At 45.6% G+C, this 18,457-nt stretch overlaps 1 protein-coding gene across 4 annotated transcripts in view; it reads left to right on the plus strand.

Moving 5' to 3' along the window:
- Positions 1-688: 688 nt before the first annotated feature.
- Positions 689-18,457, plus strand: part of LOC118218025 (SH3 and PX domain-containing protein 2A-like) — a 109,233-nt gene continuing 91,464 nt past the window's right edge. For all 4 annotated transcript variants that reach the window (XM_035400352.1, XM_035400355.1, XM_035400354.1 and 1 more), the window contains exons 1-2: positions 689-1,485; positions 13,185-13,265. In XM_035400352.1, coding sequence (XP_035256243.1) covers positions 1,297-1,485; positions 13,185-13,265 — 270 coding nt within the window. In that variant the 5' untranslated portion in view covers positions 689-1,296. The remainder of the gene's footprint in view (positions 1,486-13,184; positions 13,266-18,457) is intronic.

The raw sequence follows: 18,457 nt of genomic DNA on the forward strand, positions 1-18,457 counted from the left end.
TCAACGTCGTCGGCGATGGTTGTCACCGCTATTTACGTAGTTGGATTGGCCCCATTGTTTCCTAAAATGTTTTTGGTTGTTGACTCGCTGTGCTTTCCGCTTTAGAATAAGTGAGGCATGCCTGTAGCTTAAAGAAATATACGATATGGAGTTTTAACAATTAGTTTATAGATTATACGATATGGAGTTTTAACAATACGTTTATAGATTATAGAGTTAAAAATAGACTTAGTTAAAATCTTCCAATATTTCAATATTTTGCAAAAGACAATAGCCTACACACAACAGACAACTGTCACATTTTAATCTGTGGTGGTATTGGAGTAACAGACTTCCTTGCTTTTGTCCTGCTAATAGTATTGTCAAACCCGCCACTAAGTGTTTGAAATCCAAGTGCTGTTCAAAAACAGTTGCGCCAAGTGGGAGGCCGGGCTGGTTTTCATTGTGGTTACAGGCAAAGACAGCGACTCGATAATAATACTGCTGTTAAGATTGTGGAATGGAACACTTTTTTGGGGTGGGGGAGGCACTGCAGACGTAGGCTATGCTATGCACATGGCCAAGCATGATCACCGTCCTGTTGAGATGCTTATTTTCACTGAAGAGCCTAAGACTAAAGACTGGTAGAATACGCATTCATAATAGGCTACTGCATAACACACTAATGTCTAGATAAATAAACCGCAACTGCTCTTGAAGTTCAGGTGGCCAACACGGATTCGATCCTTCTGCGGTCTTTCAAAGTCCCTTTTCTCCAATTTAAGAAAAGCGGGGTTCACAGCCCCCGCCTCTTTAAATTATAAGACAGAAGACAACCCGCCCCGAAGGACAGCCCGTTCGTACTGGGAGGGGGATACCGCCTCCACCGAAACCCAACACAGTTCCATTCCCTGTGCAGGAATATTCAACCCAGACTGGAATATCGCTCGACAAGGCTATCCTATCGACAGAATCCCCTTCAGTAGCCTATTTCAAGACGTTTCTATGCAGATCGGCTCCAGGTGTTGATAAATACGATCGGCTTTATCTCTTTAACCGAAACATACTGAAGGATTTAAACAAAGATCCTCAAGTCAAGGTGATACAATCTTCATACGTGACCATTATTTTGATGTCGCTGAAGATCAACACTTGAATATGTGACTGGATGGATGCTATAGCCTACCCGAAAGACGACATGTTTGAACAGCTGAATTACAAATCTAACTGACTAGAAATAGCCTGTAACAGTTCATTATATAACTAGCAACGCGCTGTAAAATTAACGAGGTAAACGCAAACCGAATGGTCTCTTAGATGAGAGAGAATCTCAGGTGGATTCCTTTTACAAGACGAAGGCACATTAACGGGAATCGGATCGCTTTCGTAGAGTACAGCTCTGGACATTTTCCCCCCTACTTTCTCATGTTCACGATGCAGTTCCGGACAGTACAAGATGTAAAAGTTGTGGATGTGGAGAAGAGACGGAATCCCTCTAAGCATTATGTGAGTACAGTGTCACATCCAGACCAAAGATTGTGGAGAGGGTTGTTACCTCTGCACGTAGCAGTAAAACCGTGTTGCCTTGCCATAAGGTGTCATGTTCAAAAATGGACTTAACGCCATTAAGTATACTGGCTCGATGTCTTCCAAGGTGAAGTCTACAGTGTTTGCCTGGATTTGCACGCCACATATAGGCCACAAATATTCTCTGTGTATGTGTAATAGGGTAAAGGACCATTTAGTACAAAACATGCAATACTTTTTTTATTCTGTTATGCGCGTTTTTCCATCATCTGCATGCCTTGTTAGTGCGTAATGCTCATTCAGCGCCACTTATATGGGATCTGGTGTGCCCTTGCCTTGAGTTGGTTTTTTCTTCTGTCGCTACATTGTAAGATTAGACGTAAGTAATACATAACGTTCAAGTCCGTGTAGAGAACGACAGAGAGCAGATCCTGGCGGGCAGGCTGTGTGACCGGCTGTGCTCTGGTAAGGAGGAAGTGGGCAGTAATGAAGACAGGCAGCAAATTAAATATACCAACTATAGGTCATGTGCCCCACTGCTCAACTGATCCTGTAAACACCAGCAGGGGTACAGAGCTCTGTTTACAAGAAGAACGTGTGTGTGTGTGTGTGTGTTTATGCATGTGCGTGTGTGTTTGTGTGTGTGTGCGCGCGCGTGCGTGTGTGTTTGTGCCTGTGCGTGTGCGCGTGTGTGTCTGAGCTAATGTGTGTCTGTATGTTTGTAAGTATGTATGTATATATGTAGTATTTATTATTGGATTCACATCACTGGGATGTCCGTAGCCCACCTCCCAACCAGGATCCAACCCCAATAATCCTGATCTGATGCTTTATAAGTCATAATGGCTCTGTTCCAATTAATTCACATTTTCTCCTGTTGGATGGTGCAATGTAACCCTAAGATGGAAAAATTGTGTTTATGCAATTTCATGTTCTCACAACATGCTATGGCTATAACTGTCTCAGATGTAATGTCTTGTAATAGCACTGCACACTTGTCTGGTGATTGGTACTGCAAGACTCGAATACTTAGAAAAAGCAAATGTGTTTGACTCTGCTGCGTATACCATCCCTCTTTCTGTGACCTTTTGCTGATGAATTGCAGGATTAATCTTTGTTCCCTGTCAATCTTATCAGTATTGTTTCAAATACTTGGTAGATGGTGACTTTGACTGATAACCTGTGCAATGGCATTGATTTTTCCTGTCCATGGGAAGATTTCTCGTATGAAGCAATGGAAAGCTGATTAGAGGCTGTCCAGGACATTTTCAATCAAGCCCAGCTTTGCAGAGCTCAAATCGTTCAGTTGCCTCTCCCAATGAATAAGTAACTGAAAACTCCATTTGAACCCCAGTCATGATTTTAAAAGTGAAAACACCCAAAAGTGTCCGATAGCTGCTCTGTCAGCACCCACCCCCCTTCTTCTCTGTTCCCAGATAAAAGTGAGAGAGTCTTCTCCCTCTCTCCCGTGCCTGTGCAATAGTCGAATTTCATTAGTTGTGACTCGCCATTAGAAAAACAGCTGGAAGTGCTTAGTGGAGAAGCGGAGCCAGAATCCTTTGCCTTTGCAAACACAGCTCTAACGGTCGCACTGGTGAGTCCAACTCGCAGCCACGGAGAACACACTGCAGACAAACAATGTACCCTTTAACAGACTGAGCGCTGGAATAGAAGACGTGCAGTCCCAAAAGAAAGATCCCCCCCCCCTCCGCCCCCCCCTCCTTGTGGTCAGTGAAATGAACTGTGCTCATTAAGCCCAGATTATTCCCGTATGCGTGCTTTACCTGGCCCTGAAGCTCAGTGCGCCTGACAGGGAGGCTTCGGCTCCTGGCGGCGGCAGCTTTGGCGGAAGTGCTAATGAGCCGCCCGGTTCCGCCGTCGGCCTCGTAACTCTGCGAGCGGGTCGGGGTCCCGCACGGCCCGTCCACCTTTCCGCCGGCGGGCCCCCTGCGGAACGCTCCCGTTTCTGACCGGGCCCCGGAGAGGGCCGTAACGCCGAAGGCTTTAATTGGAGCTTTTACGGGAGGTTGAAGGGGAGGGCTCTGTTTGCCGGGCCGGCGTTCTCTTACCGGCTCGGCCGCGCAGCCGGGAAAGGCAGCCGGGCTCCAGGGACGGGCGAGTCGGCGAGGTGGGCCTGGCGCTCACGTCCGCCCCAGTGATGTCATCGTGAAGTCTGCCCGGTCCCTCTGGATACGGGGGAGACGAGGCCGGTTTGTTTAAAGGGATAGTTCACTTTCAGGGGTCTTTTTGATATTATTCCAGTGTTAGTCTATGCTTGTGCGCAATGAGGGATATTTCATATGCAGATGTGTCATGTGACCAGCGTGCAATGGCGTGTATAGGGACACTCAGGTAGGCATCCAACTTCTGGAGGCATGACATCACTGCACATCCTGTTTTGCTGTTACCTGAATTGAATTTTCTTTCTTTAGACCACAAAGCCCCTGGATGCCACAATACCAGCCACTGAAAAGCAAGCAGGTCATCAGAAACTTCAAAATAAATATATAAAATATGCTTCATCGTGCACAAAATCTGTCCGCATCAATCAAAAACATAAAACTAAAACAAAAAAATACATCAAAAAGACCCCAAAAAGAAGAACAAACCTGTTAATGTAGAGTTTTTAGCAAGAACAGACTAAAGGTCTTGGTATTACAATGATTTCTTTAGAATCCGCCTGTTTGATGCAGGGGCTGTTGTCGGGTGTTTCTTGCATGGGTGAAGACGGCTTCGGACGGAGCGGTGGTGCTCTGACAGCTGAGCTTCTCCGGGCGGACGAGACCGCGCGTGCTCGGCCCGTTCTGTGAAACAGACGTGTACAGCACGGCCCTGCGCTCGACTTGAAAGGACTTGTCCTGATGTGCGAGCTCTTCCGCCCCCGGGGCCGCCAGGAATAACACCACAGAAATGAAGTGCTTCTGCGGGGATTGACTGACTTTGCCAAAACGATCGTCCAAAATCTTATTTTCGTCTCAGGAACTACCTCCTCGTTTCAGTTCTTATTTTACCTTCGTTTAACCGGTAGGCCCTGTGAGATGAAATCTTTTTTCAAGGTCTGGTCAAGATATTATCCATAAAAAAACATACAAAGAGTGGCATGTCAAAACCAACACACTGCTACAGAGGCATTTAAACTTATACACAAGCTTTTAGCAGACACCCTTATCCAGAAAAAAACAAAAACAAACTGGGATATTTACATAAGTTGAACATGGTCTATATAAGAACAAAATGGCAAAGCATTGTTGACATTATTAATGACTGTTCCTCACTGGAAAGGATAGAATTGATGCAAGGCAGAGCTGAGTGCTGAATCTAATTGCAACATGATTTGGCCTCAGCTGAAATGCAAGGGAATGCTGCATATTTTGTTTTGGACCTAACAGTTTTTCAGTTCATTTCCAACAATGGTCAAGTGCCAGATGCAATAATGAAAAAAGTAGTGCTTTTAGAAAAATGTTCTCACAGTTAAGGAACACAAATATTGGGTGTAGATTGAAAAAAGGATTGAGAATTGTTATGTAGTCCAGTCCTTTGATCCTCACTTTCGTAAATCGCACTGGCTGAATGACTAAACTGTACATTGTAGTTGTAAATGGATTAATACTGGCTTCAATATTAATCAATAGTTGATGGAAACAATGTAAATTAGTAAAGCTCTACGGTGTGAAAGATTGGAAAGGACTCCCAGTTTGAGTTATGAAGCTCTTTTACAGCATATGTGCATTGGTTTCTGGGTTTCTTGGTGTTGGCATGTCTTCAGCTGGAGTGAATGGCTTGGGAATGTCTCTCAGTAATGACGTTAATTGTTCATGATGGAGCAAATGAGCTACAGGAGGAAGCCAGTGCTGAATCAGCAGTTTCAAATTTAAAAAAAAATCTCCATCCAGGAAAAAAGCTGCCAGTCAGACCTCACTTCCTGTCTGTGTGCTGCCAGTCAGGCCCCACTTCCTGTCTGTGTGCTTGGGGGAGGAAACATGTGTGAGAGAGGGGACGTGGCAGGGATCATGTGCAGAACAGTCACTGAAAAAAATTTTTGGGCTTGAATCCTTTCATTGATAAAATACAGCCTTTAATGTATTAAATATATTATAACAGTGAATAAAGCGAGTCCTTAATATTGTGGATGTGGACAAAATAGTATGCCATGGGAAACTGGTTCTCATGTTTTAAATATTCATATGATCTTCGATTACAATATGTCTTTTGTTTGTCATTGAATAGCAGAGATACTGTATTTCATCAGTGTCTTTATTTGAGTGCATTTTTGTGGTTTTTAGAGTTTTCCAGTGATTGGCAGTTAAAGAATTACTCTGGAATTTGTTTGGCCACTCAAGGCTAGATTGAGGTTAGCCAGCCAGAGCCTTCAGGCTACCGTAACTCTGAAAGCTTAATCCTCAAACCTCCTGTTTCCAAAATCCTGAGTCAGGTTTGAATAGCAGATCTTTCAGCACTGGAGCAATACGCCTGGAAGCCTGGATTATCAAAAAAACATGAGTAAGGGCTGGAAACCTGGCTCTTTCCCATGGAGAATAGAGCCTTTTGTGTGTGAGCGTGTGATATTTTAGCCTACCTCATTCACAGCTTTTATGCTTACAGTACCCTGTATATGTAAAACGCAGTATTACACAGAAATGTCCAGCCAAATGACTAGTCCTTCGGTGCGTTGATAAATCCCATGGAATTGAATTCTGGCTGTTCCAGCGCTGACTCCGTTTGGGGATTCAGAAAGGAAGCAGTCAGCGTCCTGTAGCGTCATCCAGAGAGGAAGAGTTTCAGTCTGCTGGGGTTTATCTTTCCTTGTCGCTTAAGAGCAGGGGCGTCATGCAAGCCAAAATTCTGGGGGGGGGGGGGGGGGGGGCACAATTAGAGCGGGTGGCATGGTGGTCCTTCCCCAGAAAATAAGAAGAAATAATGACGCAATTTTCTGCAATTCGACCTATATATTCAAAGACTTTGGGGGGATTAATTTAAAACTTCACTAAATCAGTTTTTGTAGCTCAGTAATCTCCCACTTTATATCAGGGTAAATACTGTATATTTATTTAGAGATTTTCATGTCAATTATTTATGCTGTTTTTTAAAAGAATTATGAGATTTTCCTCTGCATCTTGACCTGGAGATATCAAATGGAATTCAATGTTTTGCTAACTATAACCTGTGATAGTGGTGGTAAAAACTATCAGCTCACTGCCATAAGATTCACACAGCTCCCCTTTACCAATATTAAATAGGATGCTATGCTATCACAAGTCACGACTAGCTACCGAGCCAGAAGGCTAAACAACCGGATTGAGGGATGGCTACTAACATTAGCTGGTACTAGCCAACTATCTTGCAAAGCAAACTATGCCTATATTTCTCAAATGCAATTAAGTGTGTATAACTAATTGCATTTCATTTTCACACATTTGAAAAAGGGATTGATGCTCTACTAACTACTTCAGCAACACACCGTTAAGCTGTAGCCTACATCTCCTCCAGCACTGATGCGCAACAGAGTGCTGTGTGCGTGCGTACCTGCTGTTGCGAACCGATTTCATCCTGCAACTTTTGGAAAAACCAATACCATAGGGAAAGTGGGTGTGTGACATTTTGAGGTATGATCTATGACATAATTAGAAGAATACGTTTGACTCGTAATATAAAATGATCATAACTACATATTATAAAAAATAATAGTAATAAAAAAAATAAAAAAAATCCAGATATCAAAAATCTGGTGGGGCACGTGCCCCCGCAGATTGAATGGGCATGACGCGTCTGCTTAAGAGCAACTCATCCAGCTAGTGGAGTACAGAGTGTGCAGTCCAGCTAGTGGAGTACAGAGTGTGCAGTCCAGCTAGTGGAGTACAGATTGCACAGTCCAGCTAGTGGAGGACAGAGTGCACAGTCCAGCTAGTTGAGTACAGAGTGTGCAGTCCAGCTAGTGGAGTACAGAGTGTGCAGTCCAGCTAGTGGAGTACAGATTGCACAGTCCAGCTAGTGGAGGACAGGATGCACAGTCCAGCTAGTGGAGGACAGAGTGCACAGTCCAGCTAGTTGAGTACAGAGTGTGCAGTCCAGTTAGTGGAGTACAGAGTGTGCAGTCCAGCTAGTGGAGTACAGATTGCACAGTCCAGCTAGTGGAGGACAGGATGCACAGTCCAACTAGTGGAGTACAGAGTGTGCAGTCCAGCTAGTGGAGTACAGAGTGCACAGTCCAGCTAGTGGAGTACAGAGTGCGCAGTCCAGCTAGTGGAGTACAGATTGCACAGTCAATCTAGTGGAGAACAGAGTGCACAGTCCAGCTAGTGGAGTGCAGAGTGCACAGTCCAGCTAGTGGAGTACAGATTGCACAGTCCAGCTAGTGGAGTGCAGAGTGCACAGTCCAGCTAGTGGAGTACAGAGTGCGCAGTCCAGCTAGTGGAGAACAGAGTGCACAGTCCAGCTAGTGGAGTACAGAGTGTGCAGTCCAGCTGGTGGAGTGCAGAGTGCGCAGTCCAGCTAGTGGAGTACAGAGTGTGCAGTTCAGCTAGTGGAGAACAGAGTTCACAGTCCAGCTAGTGGAGTACAGAGTGCGCAGTCCAGCTAGTGGAGTGCAGAGTGCACAGTCCAGCTAGTGGAGTGCAGAGTGCACAGTCCAGCTAGTGGAGAACAGAGTGTGCAGTCCAGCTAGTGGAGGACAGAGTGTGCAGTCCAGCTAGTGGAGTACAGAGTGTGCAGTCCAGCTAGTGGAGAACAGAGTGTGCAGTCCAGCTAGTGGAGTACAGAGTGTGCAGTCCAGTTAGTGGAGTGCAGAGTGCACAGTCCATCTAATGGAGTACAGAGTGCACAGTCCAGTTAGTGGAGAGCAGAGTGCACAGTCCAGCTAGTGGAGTACAGAGTGTGCAGTCCAGCTAGTGGAGTACAGAGTGCACAGTCCAGCTAGTGGAGTACAAAGTTTGCAGGCCAGCTAGTATAGTACAGATTGCACAGTCCAGCTAGTGGAGTGCAGAGTGCACAGTCCAGCTAGTGGAGTGTAGAGTGTGCAGTCCAGCTAGTGGAGTGCAGAGTGCACAGTCCAGCTAGTGGAGGACAGAGTGCACAGTCCAGCTAGTGGAGTGCAGAGTGCACAGTCCAGCTAGTGGAGTGTAGAGTGCACTGTCCAGCTAGTGAAGGACAGAGTGCTCAGTCCAGCTAGTGGAGTGCAGAGTGCACAGTCCAGCCAGTGGAGTGCAGAGTGCACAGTCCAGCTGGTGGAGGACAGAGTGTGCAGTCCAGCTAGTGGAGTGCAGAGTGTGCAGTCCAGCTAATGGAGTGCAGAGTGCACAGTCCAGCTAGTGGAGATCAGAGTGCACAGTCCAGTTAATGGAGTGCAGTGTGCACAGTCCAGCTAGTGGAGTGCAGAGTGTGCAGTCCAGCTAGTGGAGTACAGATTGCACAGTCCAGTTGGTGGAGTGCAGTGTGCACAGTCCAGCTAGTGGAGTGCAGAATGCGCAGTCCAGCTAGTGGAGTACAGAGTGTGCAGTCCAGCTAGTGGAGTACAGATTGCACAGTCCAGCCAGTGGAGTGCAGAGTGCAGAGTCCAGCTAGTGGAGGACAGAGTGCACAGTCCAGCTAGTGGACTGCAGAGTGCACAGTCCAGCTAGTGGAGTGCAGAGTGTGCAGTCCAGCTAGTGGAGTGCAGAGTGCATCGTCCAGCTAGTGGAGTGGAGAAAGGGGTAGGGTACATACTTCTATACACCTGCTCGACCACTCCGCTCTGCAGCAGCAGAGCACCTTGTACCCCCTCCCACCCGAGTAAAGGGATCACAGAGCTTCTCCACCTTAGCTCCCCAGTGGTGGAACGAACTCCCTGTCCCTCTTTGAACCTTTCCCTCACTACCCACCTTCCGCCATGGTCTGAAGACTCATCTCTCCAGACTATACCTGGACTAACTACCACCACTCTGTATATCATTTCACTTTAACCCCCCCCCCCCCCCTTTCATGACACTCGTTACATGTACCCCCATTCCAGGACTTTTTGGTAATTTGTATTTGTCCTAATATTGTAGCTTATTCTTCTGCCTAATTGGCTTGGCAGAGGTTAGGTCAGAATAGTGTTCACTGTGTGAACTAAACTGTGTTCTTGGCTAGAAATAGCTGTATGGAATAAGTATCGTATTTTATTGAACCTGTGTGTTGTGGTTGTCCATGACCATGAAATGCACTTTTGTACGTCGCTTTGGATAAAAGTGTCTGCCAAATAAATGTAATGTAATGTAACATGCGGTAGTCTGTACTGTCCCCAGTCCACAAAGAGAGGATGTTACAGAGATAGAGTAGGCCTAAAAAAAATTTGACATTCCATGTTAGAGAAAAAGTAACAAAAAAAAACTGGGGGTGAGTATGTGTCTAAAAGTGAGCTGATATTTACAATGAATCTATACTGACAAAGGCCCAAATTATGCATGACAGATACATTGTTTTCTACATCTACATTTTAATCTTAAACCAGATTACTAATATGAAAGCTATCATTTAGCGTTAATCTTCAGAGAAACCAGGAGTATCAGCAAAGAACTCCTCCTCCTTATATATCTCAGCTCAGCGGTTTTTATTTCTAATCCGTGGGAAATTATGTTGTCTCTGAGCAACACAATTTGTATTTGTGAGCTGCAAAGTGCTGTATCCAGGTGTGTAATGATGCAATCACTTTTCTGTGCTGTCTGTTATTTCATATTTAAATCATCTCAATCATTCTGCATGCAGCCCAAAAGATTAAAATAATAAGAAATAAAAATTCTGTCTACTACTTATGCAAGGGAAGTGGGACAGAATATTAGACATTGAAATGGAAAATCCTGCTTGGTGTACCTTTGCTTTTTATGAGCAATTTAGGTCCTGGAATCCTTAATTTAAAGCATTTGGTCACACAGCCTGTGTTTTATTAGCTGCAGTGGAATGGATTTGGCCTTGGTGGTACGCCTTTGTGATATTTAACTGTGCTGTAATATTCAGTCTCATTTCTTACCTGGAACTGAAACAACAAACTCTGCCAAAGAACAGGGCAAAATGCGTGGGAGAGGCGGACCGCAACAACATCACGCCAACAAATTATTTATGCTGAGCGCGTGCATTTTGTTGCAAAATACAACTGTGCATGTATTTGTAAGAACCGCGCTGTGTAGTTCTAACTTTAAAACTCTAATTATGTCAGATATCTCGAACGACCATGGTTTGATCGACATTTGACCACAAACTGGACTGTGGCTTGGCTCTTTTTTTTTGATGAAAATTAGAACTGAAAGCAAATTGGTTTGTTATGTGTGAAGAGCAGTGCTGTAGCTTGGACTCAGGATATTAAGTGAAGAGATTGGATCCACGCCTAAGTTCTTACAGTACAGCAATATCTTTGACCTACTTAATAACTGGATTGGGTTGGACCTATTCAGGCGAGCCAGACTCAGGCCCTAGAGGTCTCCAGGTTTTTGGTGCCTCCGGATTTTTGGTGTGTTTTTCAGCACTTAAATTTTTCATTAATTACTTAAGTCATTGGCTACAGAAAATCTCGCAGCTCATTTCCATGGCCAAGGCTGGCTGCTCGCAGCTGAAAACACCACAGAACCCTGTAGACACTGTGGCCCTCCTGGACTGGAGTTAAACCCGCAGGCACTGCGGCCCTCCAGGACTGGAGTTAAACCTGCAGGCATTGCGGCCCTCCAGGACTGGAGTTAAACCTACAGGCACTGCGGCCCTCCAGGACTGGCTGTCCTTCTGTCTCCTTATAAAAGTTTACACCTAGATCTAGCAAAGCATTTTCCTTTTGTCAGATAAGGTGAAATAAAAGATTTTTCTCAGAATAAGTCTTAACGTTCACAGCTTTGCAGTTGCGCTGTGTGTTTTTATAGGAGAGCATCAATCACAGCCGAATGGTCTATGCTGTGCCTTTCAAAGTTCTCATTAACCTGGGTCTATTTTAAGACCCCTTTAACCTATAATAAATTCAACAGATGGGGTTTCTTGATAATAACCTGCTGTTGTGGCAACAGTGGTGATGTGATAACCTCTGCATTAGGGTCAGAATGTCCTACCGCTCCAAAGACTGAGTGGTACTTCTTCAGCAGAAATAGGACTCTGCCCCTTTAACACAGGCTTAGTTTTAAAGTGATCACTTTGCTGTTTCACCACCATTTACAACAGCACAATTGGGGCATGCAGTGTGCACATTGCTAAGCAAAGCATGTGAGGTAAAATTAATCAGATTTTGTTTCTGGCTACAGAGTAGAGCTATGGGGGTTTGCAGAGGAAATTCAGACTGTATTTTCAGCTTTTTGGAATGCTGCACTAATCAGTAATTAGGCACAACTGCTGATTATCACGCAGGTGAACCACATCAAGAAAAATAACATCATGTTTTCATGAGCCTCTTTTTTAAAAACATGTGCCATGCCCCAGCGATTGCCATGCTGGAATAACCCTTTCAGCGGTGAAACTGTTTTATGTAATGGTGCTGAAAGCTGGGTGTGTTTGTGTGATTCTGTACTTTTTAATTCAAAGAGAAACGCTCAGTGGTATACCTCTGTGCTGTGTGCTTTAACAGGCCCTGAAGCCAAACACATGGTTATGTATTCCAGAGGTCCGTGGGGGACCAGGCCTGTGCTCCCCATGTTATTTCTGCATCCTGTGCATTGCTCAGACATGCAGAGGGGTCATGCATTATCCTCTCACTGCACCCTGTGCATTACTCAGACATGCAGAGGGGTGATGCATTTTCTCTTACTGCAGCCTGTGCATTACTCAGACATGCAGAGGGGTGATGCATTATTCTCTTACTGCAGCCTGTGCATTACTCAGACATGCAGAGGGGTGATGCATTATTCTCTTACTGCAGCCTGTGCATTACTCAGACATGCAGAGGGGTGATGCATTATTCTCACACTGCACCCTGTGCATTACTCAGACATGCAGACGGGTCATGCATTATCCTCACACTGCAGCCTGTGCATTACTCAGACATGCAGGGGGGTCATGCATTATCCTCACACTGCAGCCTGTGCATTACTCAGACATGCAGAGGGGTCATGCATTATCCTCACACTGCAACCTGTGCACTACTCAGACATGCAGAGGGGTGATGCATTATTCTCTCACTGCACCCTGTGCATTACTCAGACATGCAGAGGGGTCATGCATAACTCTCTCACTGCACCCTGTGCATTACTCAGAAATACAGAGGGGTGATGCATTATTCTCTTACTGCACCCTGTGCATTACCCAGACATGCAGGGGGGTCATGCATTATTCTCACACTGCACCCTGTGCATTACACAGACATGCAGGGGGGTCATGCATTATCCTCTTACTGCAGCCTGTGCATTACTCAGAAATACAGAGGGGTGATGCATTATTCTCTTACTGCACCCTGTGCATTACTCAGACATGCAGAGGGGTCATGCATTATTCTCTTACTGCACCCTGTGCATTACCCAGACATGCAGAGGGGTGATGCATTATCCTCTCACTGCACACTGTGCATTACTCAGACATGCAGAGGGGTCATGCATTATCCTCTTACTGCACACTGTGCATTACTCAGACATGCAAAGGGGTCATGCATTACTCTCTCAGTGCACCCTGTGCATTACTCAGACATGCAGAGGGGTTGTGCATTTTTTTCACGGTTTTTCTGCTTGTTGTAAACTGCTCTCCCGCCTCTTTTCTCTTCGCAGGTGTACCTCATCAATGTCACGTACTCCGACGCCTCCTCCCACGTCATATACCGCAGATACAGCACCTTCTTTGACCTCCAGGTAAAATAAAAGATAAAGTTTGCAAACTTTCTCGTATATGTATGAAAAATTATATATACATCTATATTTATATGCTGTAATGAGATCCATAATGTTTGGGCTATGTTCTCTGAACTGTACTGTGATTTTAGATTTGTAATCAAGCAATTCACATGTGGATAAGCTGCCCATTCTCTGCTTCTCTGCTAAAGGGTATTTTTCTATATTTTGGTTTCACTATGTAGAACCTTCAGCAGTTTTTATGTATAGCACCCATTTCAGGGTGCCATAATGTTGGGGACAAATGACTTCACAGGTGTTTCTGATTAGTCAGGTGTGTTCAATTGCTTCTTTATTGCAAGTTCAAGAGAGCTTTCTGTATCTAGTCTTGATTGTTTTGATGCTTTTGATTGCATTTGGGGTCTGTTATTAGTGTTTGTCAGCATAAGGACCAGAGTTGCACCAATGGATGTCAAGGAAGCCATTATAAGGCTGAGAAATATGAATAAAACAGTCAGAGATATGGACCAAACCTTAGGCTTCCAAAACCAACTGTTTGGAGCATCATTAAGATGACAGAGAGCACTGGTTGAGTTCAGTAATTGCAAAGGGCCTGGTAGGCTAAGGGAGACCTCTACAGTTGAGGACCAAAGTTTTCTCCCCATAATGAAGAAAAAACCCCAAGCACCTGCCCTGTTCATTCTCCTGCTGCTATCAGCAGTTACAGCATCAATGAAGACAAGTGAGCCAGTAGCTGTAGCAGCCATACATGCCCAAACAGTAACACCCCCACCAACATGTTTCACAGATGAGGTTTCGGGGGGTGCTTTGGATCTTGGACAGTTTCTTTTGGCCTTTACACTTTGCTCTTGCCATCATTCTGATACAAGTCAATCTTGGTCTCATCTGTCCACAAGAGCGACAAGACCTTTTCCAGAACTCTGTAGGCTCTTTTAGGTACTACTTAGCAAACTGTAACCTGACCATCCTGTTTTTGCAGCTATCTAGTGCATCCTGCAGTGTAGCCTCTGTAGTTCTGTTCATGAAGTTTTCTGCTGATAGTAGTCAATGACACATCCATGCCTGCCCCCGGAAGAGTGTTTCTGATCATCTGTCAGACAGGTGTTTGAGGTTTTTTCCTCAAATTAATTAAGAATTCTTTGGTCATCAACTGTAGAGTTCTTCTTTAGCCTACCAGGCCCTTTGAGATTACTGAGCTCACCAGTGCACTCTTCCTTCTTAATGATGTTCCAAGCAGTTGATTTTGGTTAGTCTGAGGTTTGGCCCTTGTCTCTGACTGTGCCAGAGCATGTCGATGAGAGGGGTGTGGGGTACCCCGGGCTTTCAGTTAGACGAACGACTCCTGCGGAAGACCCAGCCGTCAATGGCTGCAGTGTTCTCCACAGGAAGTGATGCGTGGATCAGGGCGGCGGAATGTGGGAGTTCCTCTTGATAATGAGAGAGGCCTGACAGGAGCGGCAGACTCCCACTGCTGGGCTGATTGCTCCCAGAGCTCAGAAACACTGAGAGGAAATAATATCTCTGAGCAGAGAGGTCAAGCCAACATCTTCAGCCCTCTGAATCCTCCCTTAGGCCCGGCAGCTCATAACCCATCTCATTATTTTATATTTAAACGTTTGGCATTGTGCAGTAGTGCTGCTCTCTCTCTGTGTAGTGAACCCACCCTGCTTTGCTGCCGATAATGTGAGCTCTATCCCAGTTATATTTACTGATCCAGCAGCTTTCCTGTGACAGTCAGTCATTGGGATTTTGTTCACATGCAACTGGGCGCTCTGTCGTCTCTTAAATGTGACCAGTTCTCACTTTGTCCAGTATGTAATATGTTAGAGTGCATATTGATCTGACACCATAATGTGTGTGTGGACTAGGCAGATGCACTTAAATGGCAAATAGCCCTTCAACTGCAGCAGGCAGCCACACACCGCACCTCCTTCCCACACACTGTCAGAATTCGGGCTGGCGTGGCGGGTCCGGGGAGAGTCAGAGGAAATACTGCTGTTTTCACTGCTACAGGAAATTGTGTTTTCTAGCTGCCATGAAGATCCCCTATTCTCCTGTTTTATTTCGCAGACCGGCTCGTTTATTTGGCCGACTCTTCTCGTCTGTCTGAAGCGCTGGCTGAGCAGGGGTTAGAGAACTGAGCTCGTGCTGTCAGCTTAAGCTTGTATATTTGAACACCATTGGACAAGGTGCATGATCTGAAGGTTCGGCGTGTCTTGCTCTGTGGGAGTTGTGTGGGAACGTATGGGAACATTCCAGAAGCTTCTCCGTGTACGGTGCGAGGGCTGTCTGCGCCGCGAGGAGGAAGAGTGGCCAGCGCGGCCGGGGAGGCGGAGCTCTGCGGCGTGCCGAATCCTGGCTTTCGGTGACCTCTGCCCGCAGGAAGGGCTTGAAGGTTGAGGTGACACTGTGTGCCCGGTGGAAGTGGGCGTGTCCTTGTGCGCGTGTGTCGGACGGCGGCGTCGGCGAGCGGTCACCGCGTCCGACGGAAGCAGCTTTCGGCAAGTTTACCGGGGATGAGTCCGTTTATCTGTGCTAACGTGCGTCAGCCCATAGGGAAAGCCCATGGGGAACAGCAAGGAGGTGAGACACCGCTAGTTCCTTTAGAAATGACCACGTCCACTTCAAGTGCACCTAGACTGGTGCTGCAACAAATGAAACCCGAGGACTGTGTTTTGCTGACAGAATCGTATGCTACATTAAAAGGTATTTCACTTGATATTCACTACTTGGTATTTTAAATGAGTGACTGAGAGACTTTTTAGAAGCTCTTAGGATAGGTTGTTAATTAATGTGTAGAATTTGTAATATATTTATTTTCATTGGCAGAGTAAACATTATCACAGAAATAATTTCAGCAACTAACAAAGCTACTTAAAATTCACTGATGTTTATGTTTGCTGAAAATACCACAATGTATGTGTTATAAATATCGAACTGTACCAAGCTTGTATTATAACAGAATGACAAAGACAAATTTCCTTTTTTAACCAAATTAAATTAAGCTGAACTGAACTGAATTGTGTATGCTATGTTTGCATTTGAAATATGAATATATTGAGATAGATTTCAAAAAGGATTGGCAGGTTTTATCTAGAATATAAGCCATTTCATTTATCTTTAAAACAAAAAGAAGAAACAAAAACCTGTACCTTTAAAATGAAAAGTAGTTTAATCTCAATTGCAGTTGACATTTCATAGTTGTTCCTGGAATACATTTTAGAACATTGGAAGGGTGGGGATTCATGTTGTTTTCCACCTCACACTGGCAGCTGGACAGCTTGTCTTTGTTTTTTTCTGAAGTGCATGAATACCCTTCCCCAGCTGTCCGTGCTGCCTGAGTCTCTGTGTAAGAGTGTCCTGTGAAGCTCCAGTCCTGTCCCTGCTGCCTGAGTCTCTGTGTAAGAGTGTGCTGTGAAGCTCCAGTCCTGTCCCTGCTGCCTGAGTCTCTGTGTAAGAGCGTCCTGTGAAGCTCCAGTCCTGTCCCTGCTGCCTGATTCTCTGTGTAAGAGCGTCCTGTGAAGCTCCAGTCCTGTCCCTGCTGCCTGAGTCTCTGTGTAAGAGTGTGCTGTGAAGCTCTAGTCCTGTCCCTGCTGCCTGAGTCTCTGTGTAAGAGTGTGCTGTGAAGCTCTAGTCCTGTCCCTGCTGCCTGAGTCTCTGTGTAAGAGTGTCCTGTGAAGCTCCAGTCCTGTCCCTGCTGCCTGAGTCTCTGTGTAAGAGCGTCCTGTGAAGCTCCAGTCCTGTCCCTGCTGCCTGAGTCTCTGTGTAAGAGTGTGCTGTGAAGCTCTAGTCCTGTCCCTGCTGCCTGAGTCTCTGTGTAAGAGTGTGCTGTGAAGCTCTAGTCCTGTCCCTGCTGCCTGAGTCTCTGTGTAAGAGTGTCCTGTGAAGCTCCAGTCCTGTCCCTGCTGCCTGAGTCTCTGTGACTGAGGCTCCTGTGAAGCTCGTCCCTGATTGGGGCGATTGGCGTCCTCCCCTAGGTGGCGATCATGCTGTGATGGCGGCAGACCCTAAACGGTGGCCTGGCAGCTCTAGATGACACGTAGAGGAAGCTGGGACTGAGGGGGCAACCGATGGAGCGTGAAATTGCCGAAAAGTGTGAAGATTGACCAGATTTAGGGAGGGGGGGTTGGGGAATAAGTAGGGAGGGAGAAGCCCCGCAGTGCTGCCTTTATGCGAGCGCCCTCACCCTGCAGCTTAACCGTGAGCCGAACAGCTGGATTTTTTTTCTTTTTTAACAGTTCTGGATTGGGTCCCCGGAGAAGCAGGATCAGTTCTCCCCTACAACACTTTCTCATTTGCGGTGTAAATATTTAATGGCGTCATACATCGATGCAGCTTGGCCTGGCCACTCGAAGGCATGCCTGGTGTAGTTTAACCCGTTCCCGAGGTTCCTGTTATAGCCGGGTTTTCTGCGTTACTCTGGTGTTTTGGGCCATTTATGCCCTGGAGGCTGAGGTCACGTGACTGTGGTCGGAGGATGCCTAGTCATAGCCAAGGGTAGGATGAGACATGCTCATAAAAGGACTCTAAGTTAGGGGAGGCTCTGTGGAACAGATGATTGTTCCTCTCACTGGAACAGAACTAATATTTTAAGAATGGCGCGGCCTGACGTCTAGAAACGGGTTGACTCAGGTTCCTGTGTTCCTTCCTTTGGAGTGACTCTGTCTGTCCTCACATTCCCGTTTTTGTAATTCTCATTTTTGCATCTTTGACTGAGGCCTGGATTCAGTCAACGTCTTTCCTTAACTTTAGGATGGGCTGCTGGTTTGTGTCATTACCTGGTGCTTAATTGATCAATTAAAGCAGACTGTTAACTCACCTCACAGATTTTTGAGTTTAAATTGTTTGCTGATATTAAGGTGAAAACAAAAACCAGCAGATGCTGTGGCCCCTCAGGACCAGGAGCGAAGATCACTGCTTTAGCTCATGCTTAAACCCAGGAGTTTCTTTTTTTTCAAATGCGGTTTGGCAAATTACTTTTGTTCATTGCTGAACTGTGTTTGATTCACAATTAAGTACATATTTTTCTTCACAGAGTTAAGGACAAATGTTAATTCAGTCCAGACCTGAATTCTGAAAATAGGTTTCAAGTTTGGGTGGATATCGCAACTTCTTGGTGAGCAGTGGTTTCCATGCTGGGCTTTTTCCAATAACAAACAGTAGCCCTGGGACTCTGAATTATTCAGAACCCG

The sequence above is a fragment of the Anguilla anguilla genome, chromosome 18 (genome assembly GCF_013347855.1).
Source record: "Anguilla anguilla isolate fAngAng1 chromosome 18, fAngAng1.pri, whole genome shotgun sequence".
In the NCBI taxonomy this organism is placed as follows: Eukaryota; Metazoa; Chordata; class Actinopteri; order Anguilliformes; family Anguillidae; genus Anguilla; species Anguilla anguilla.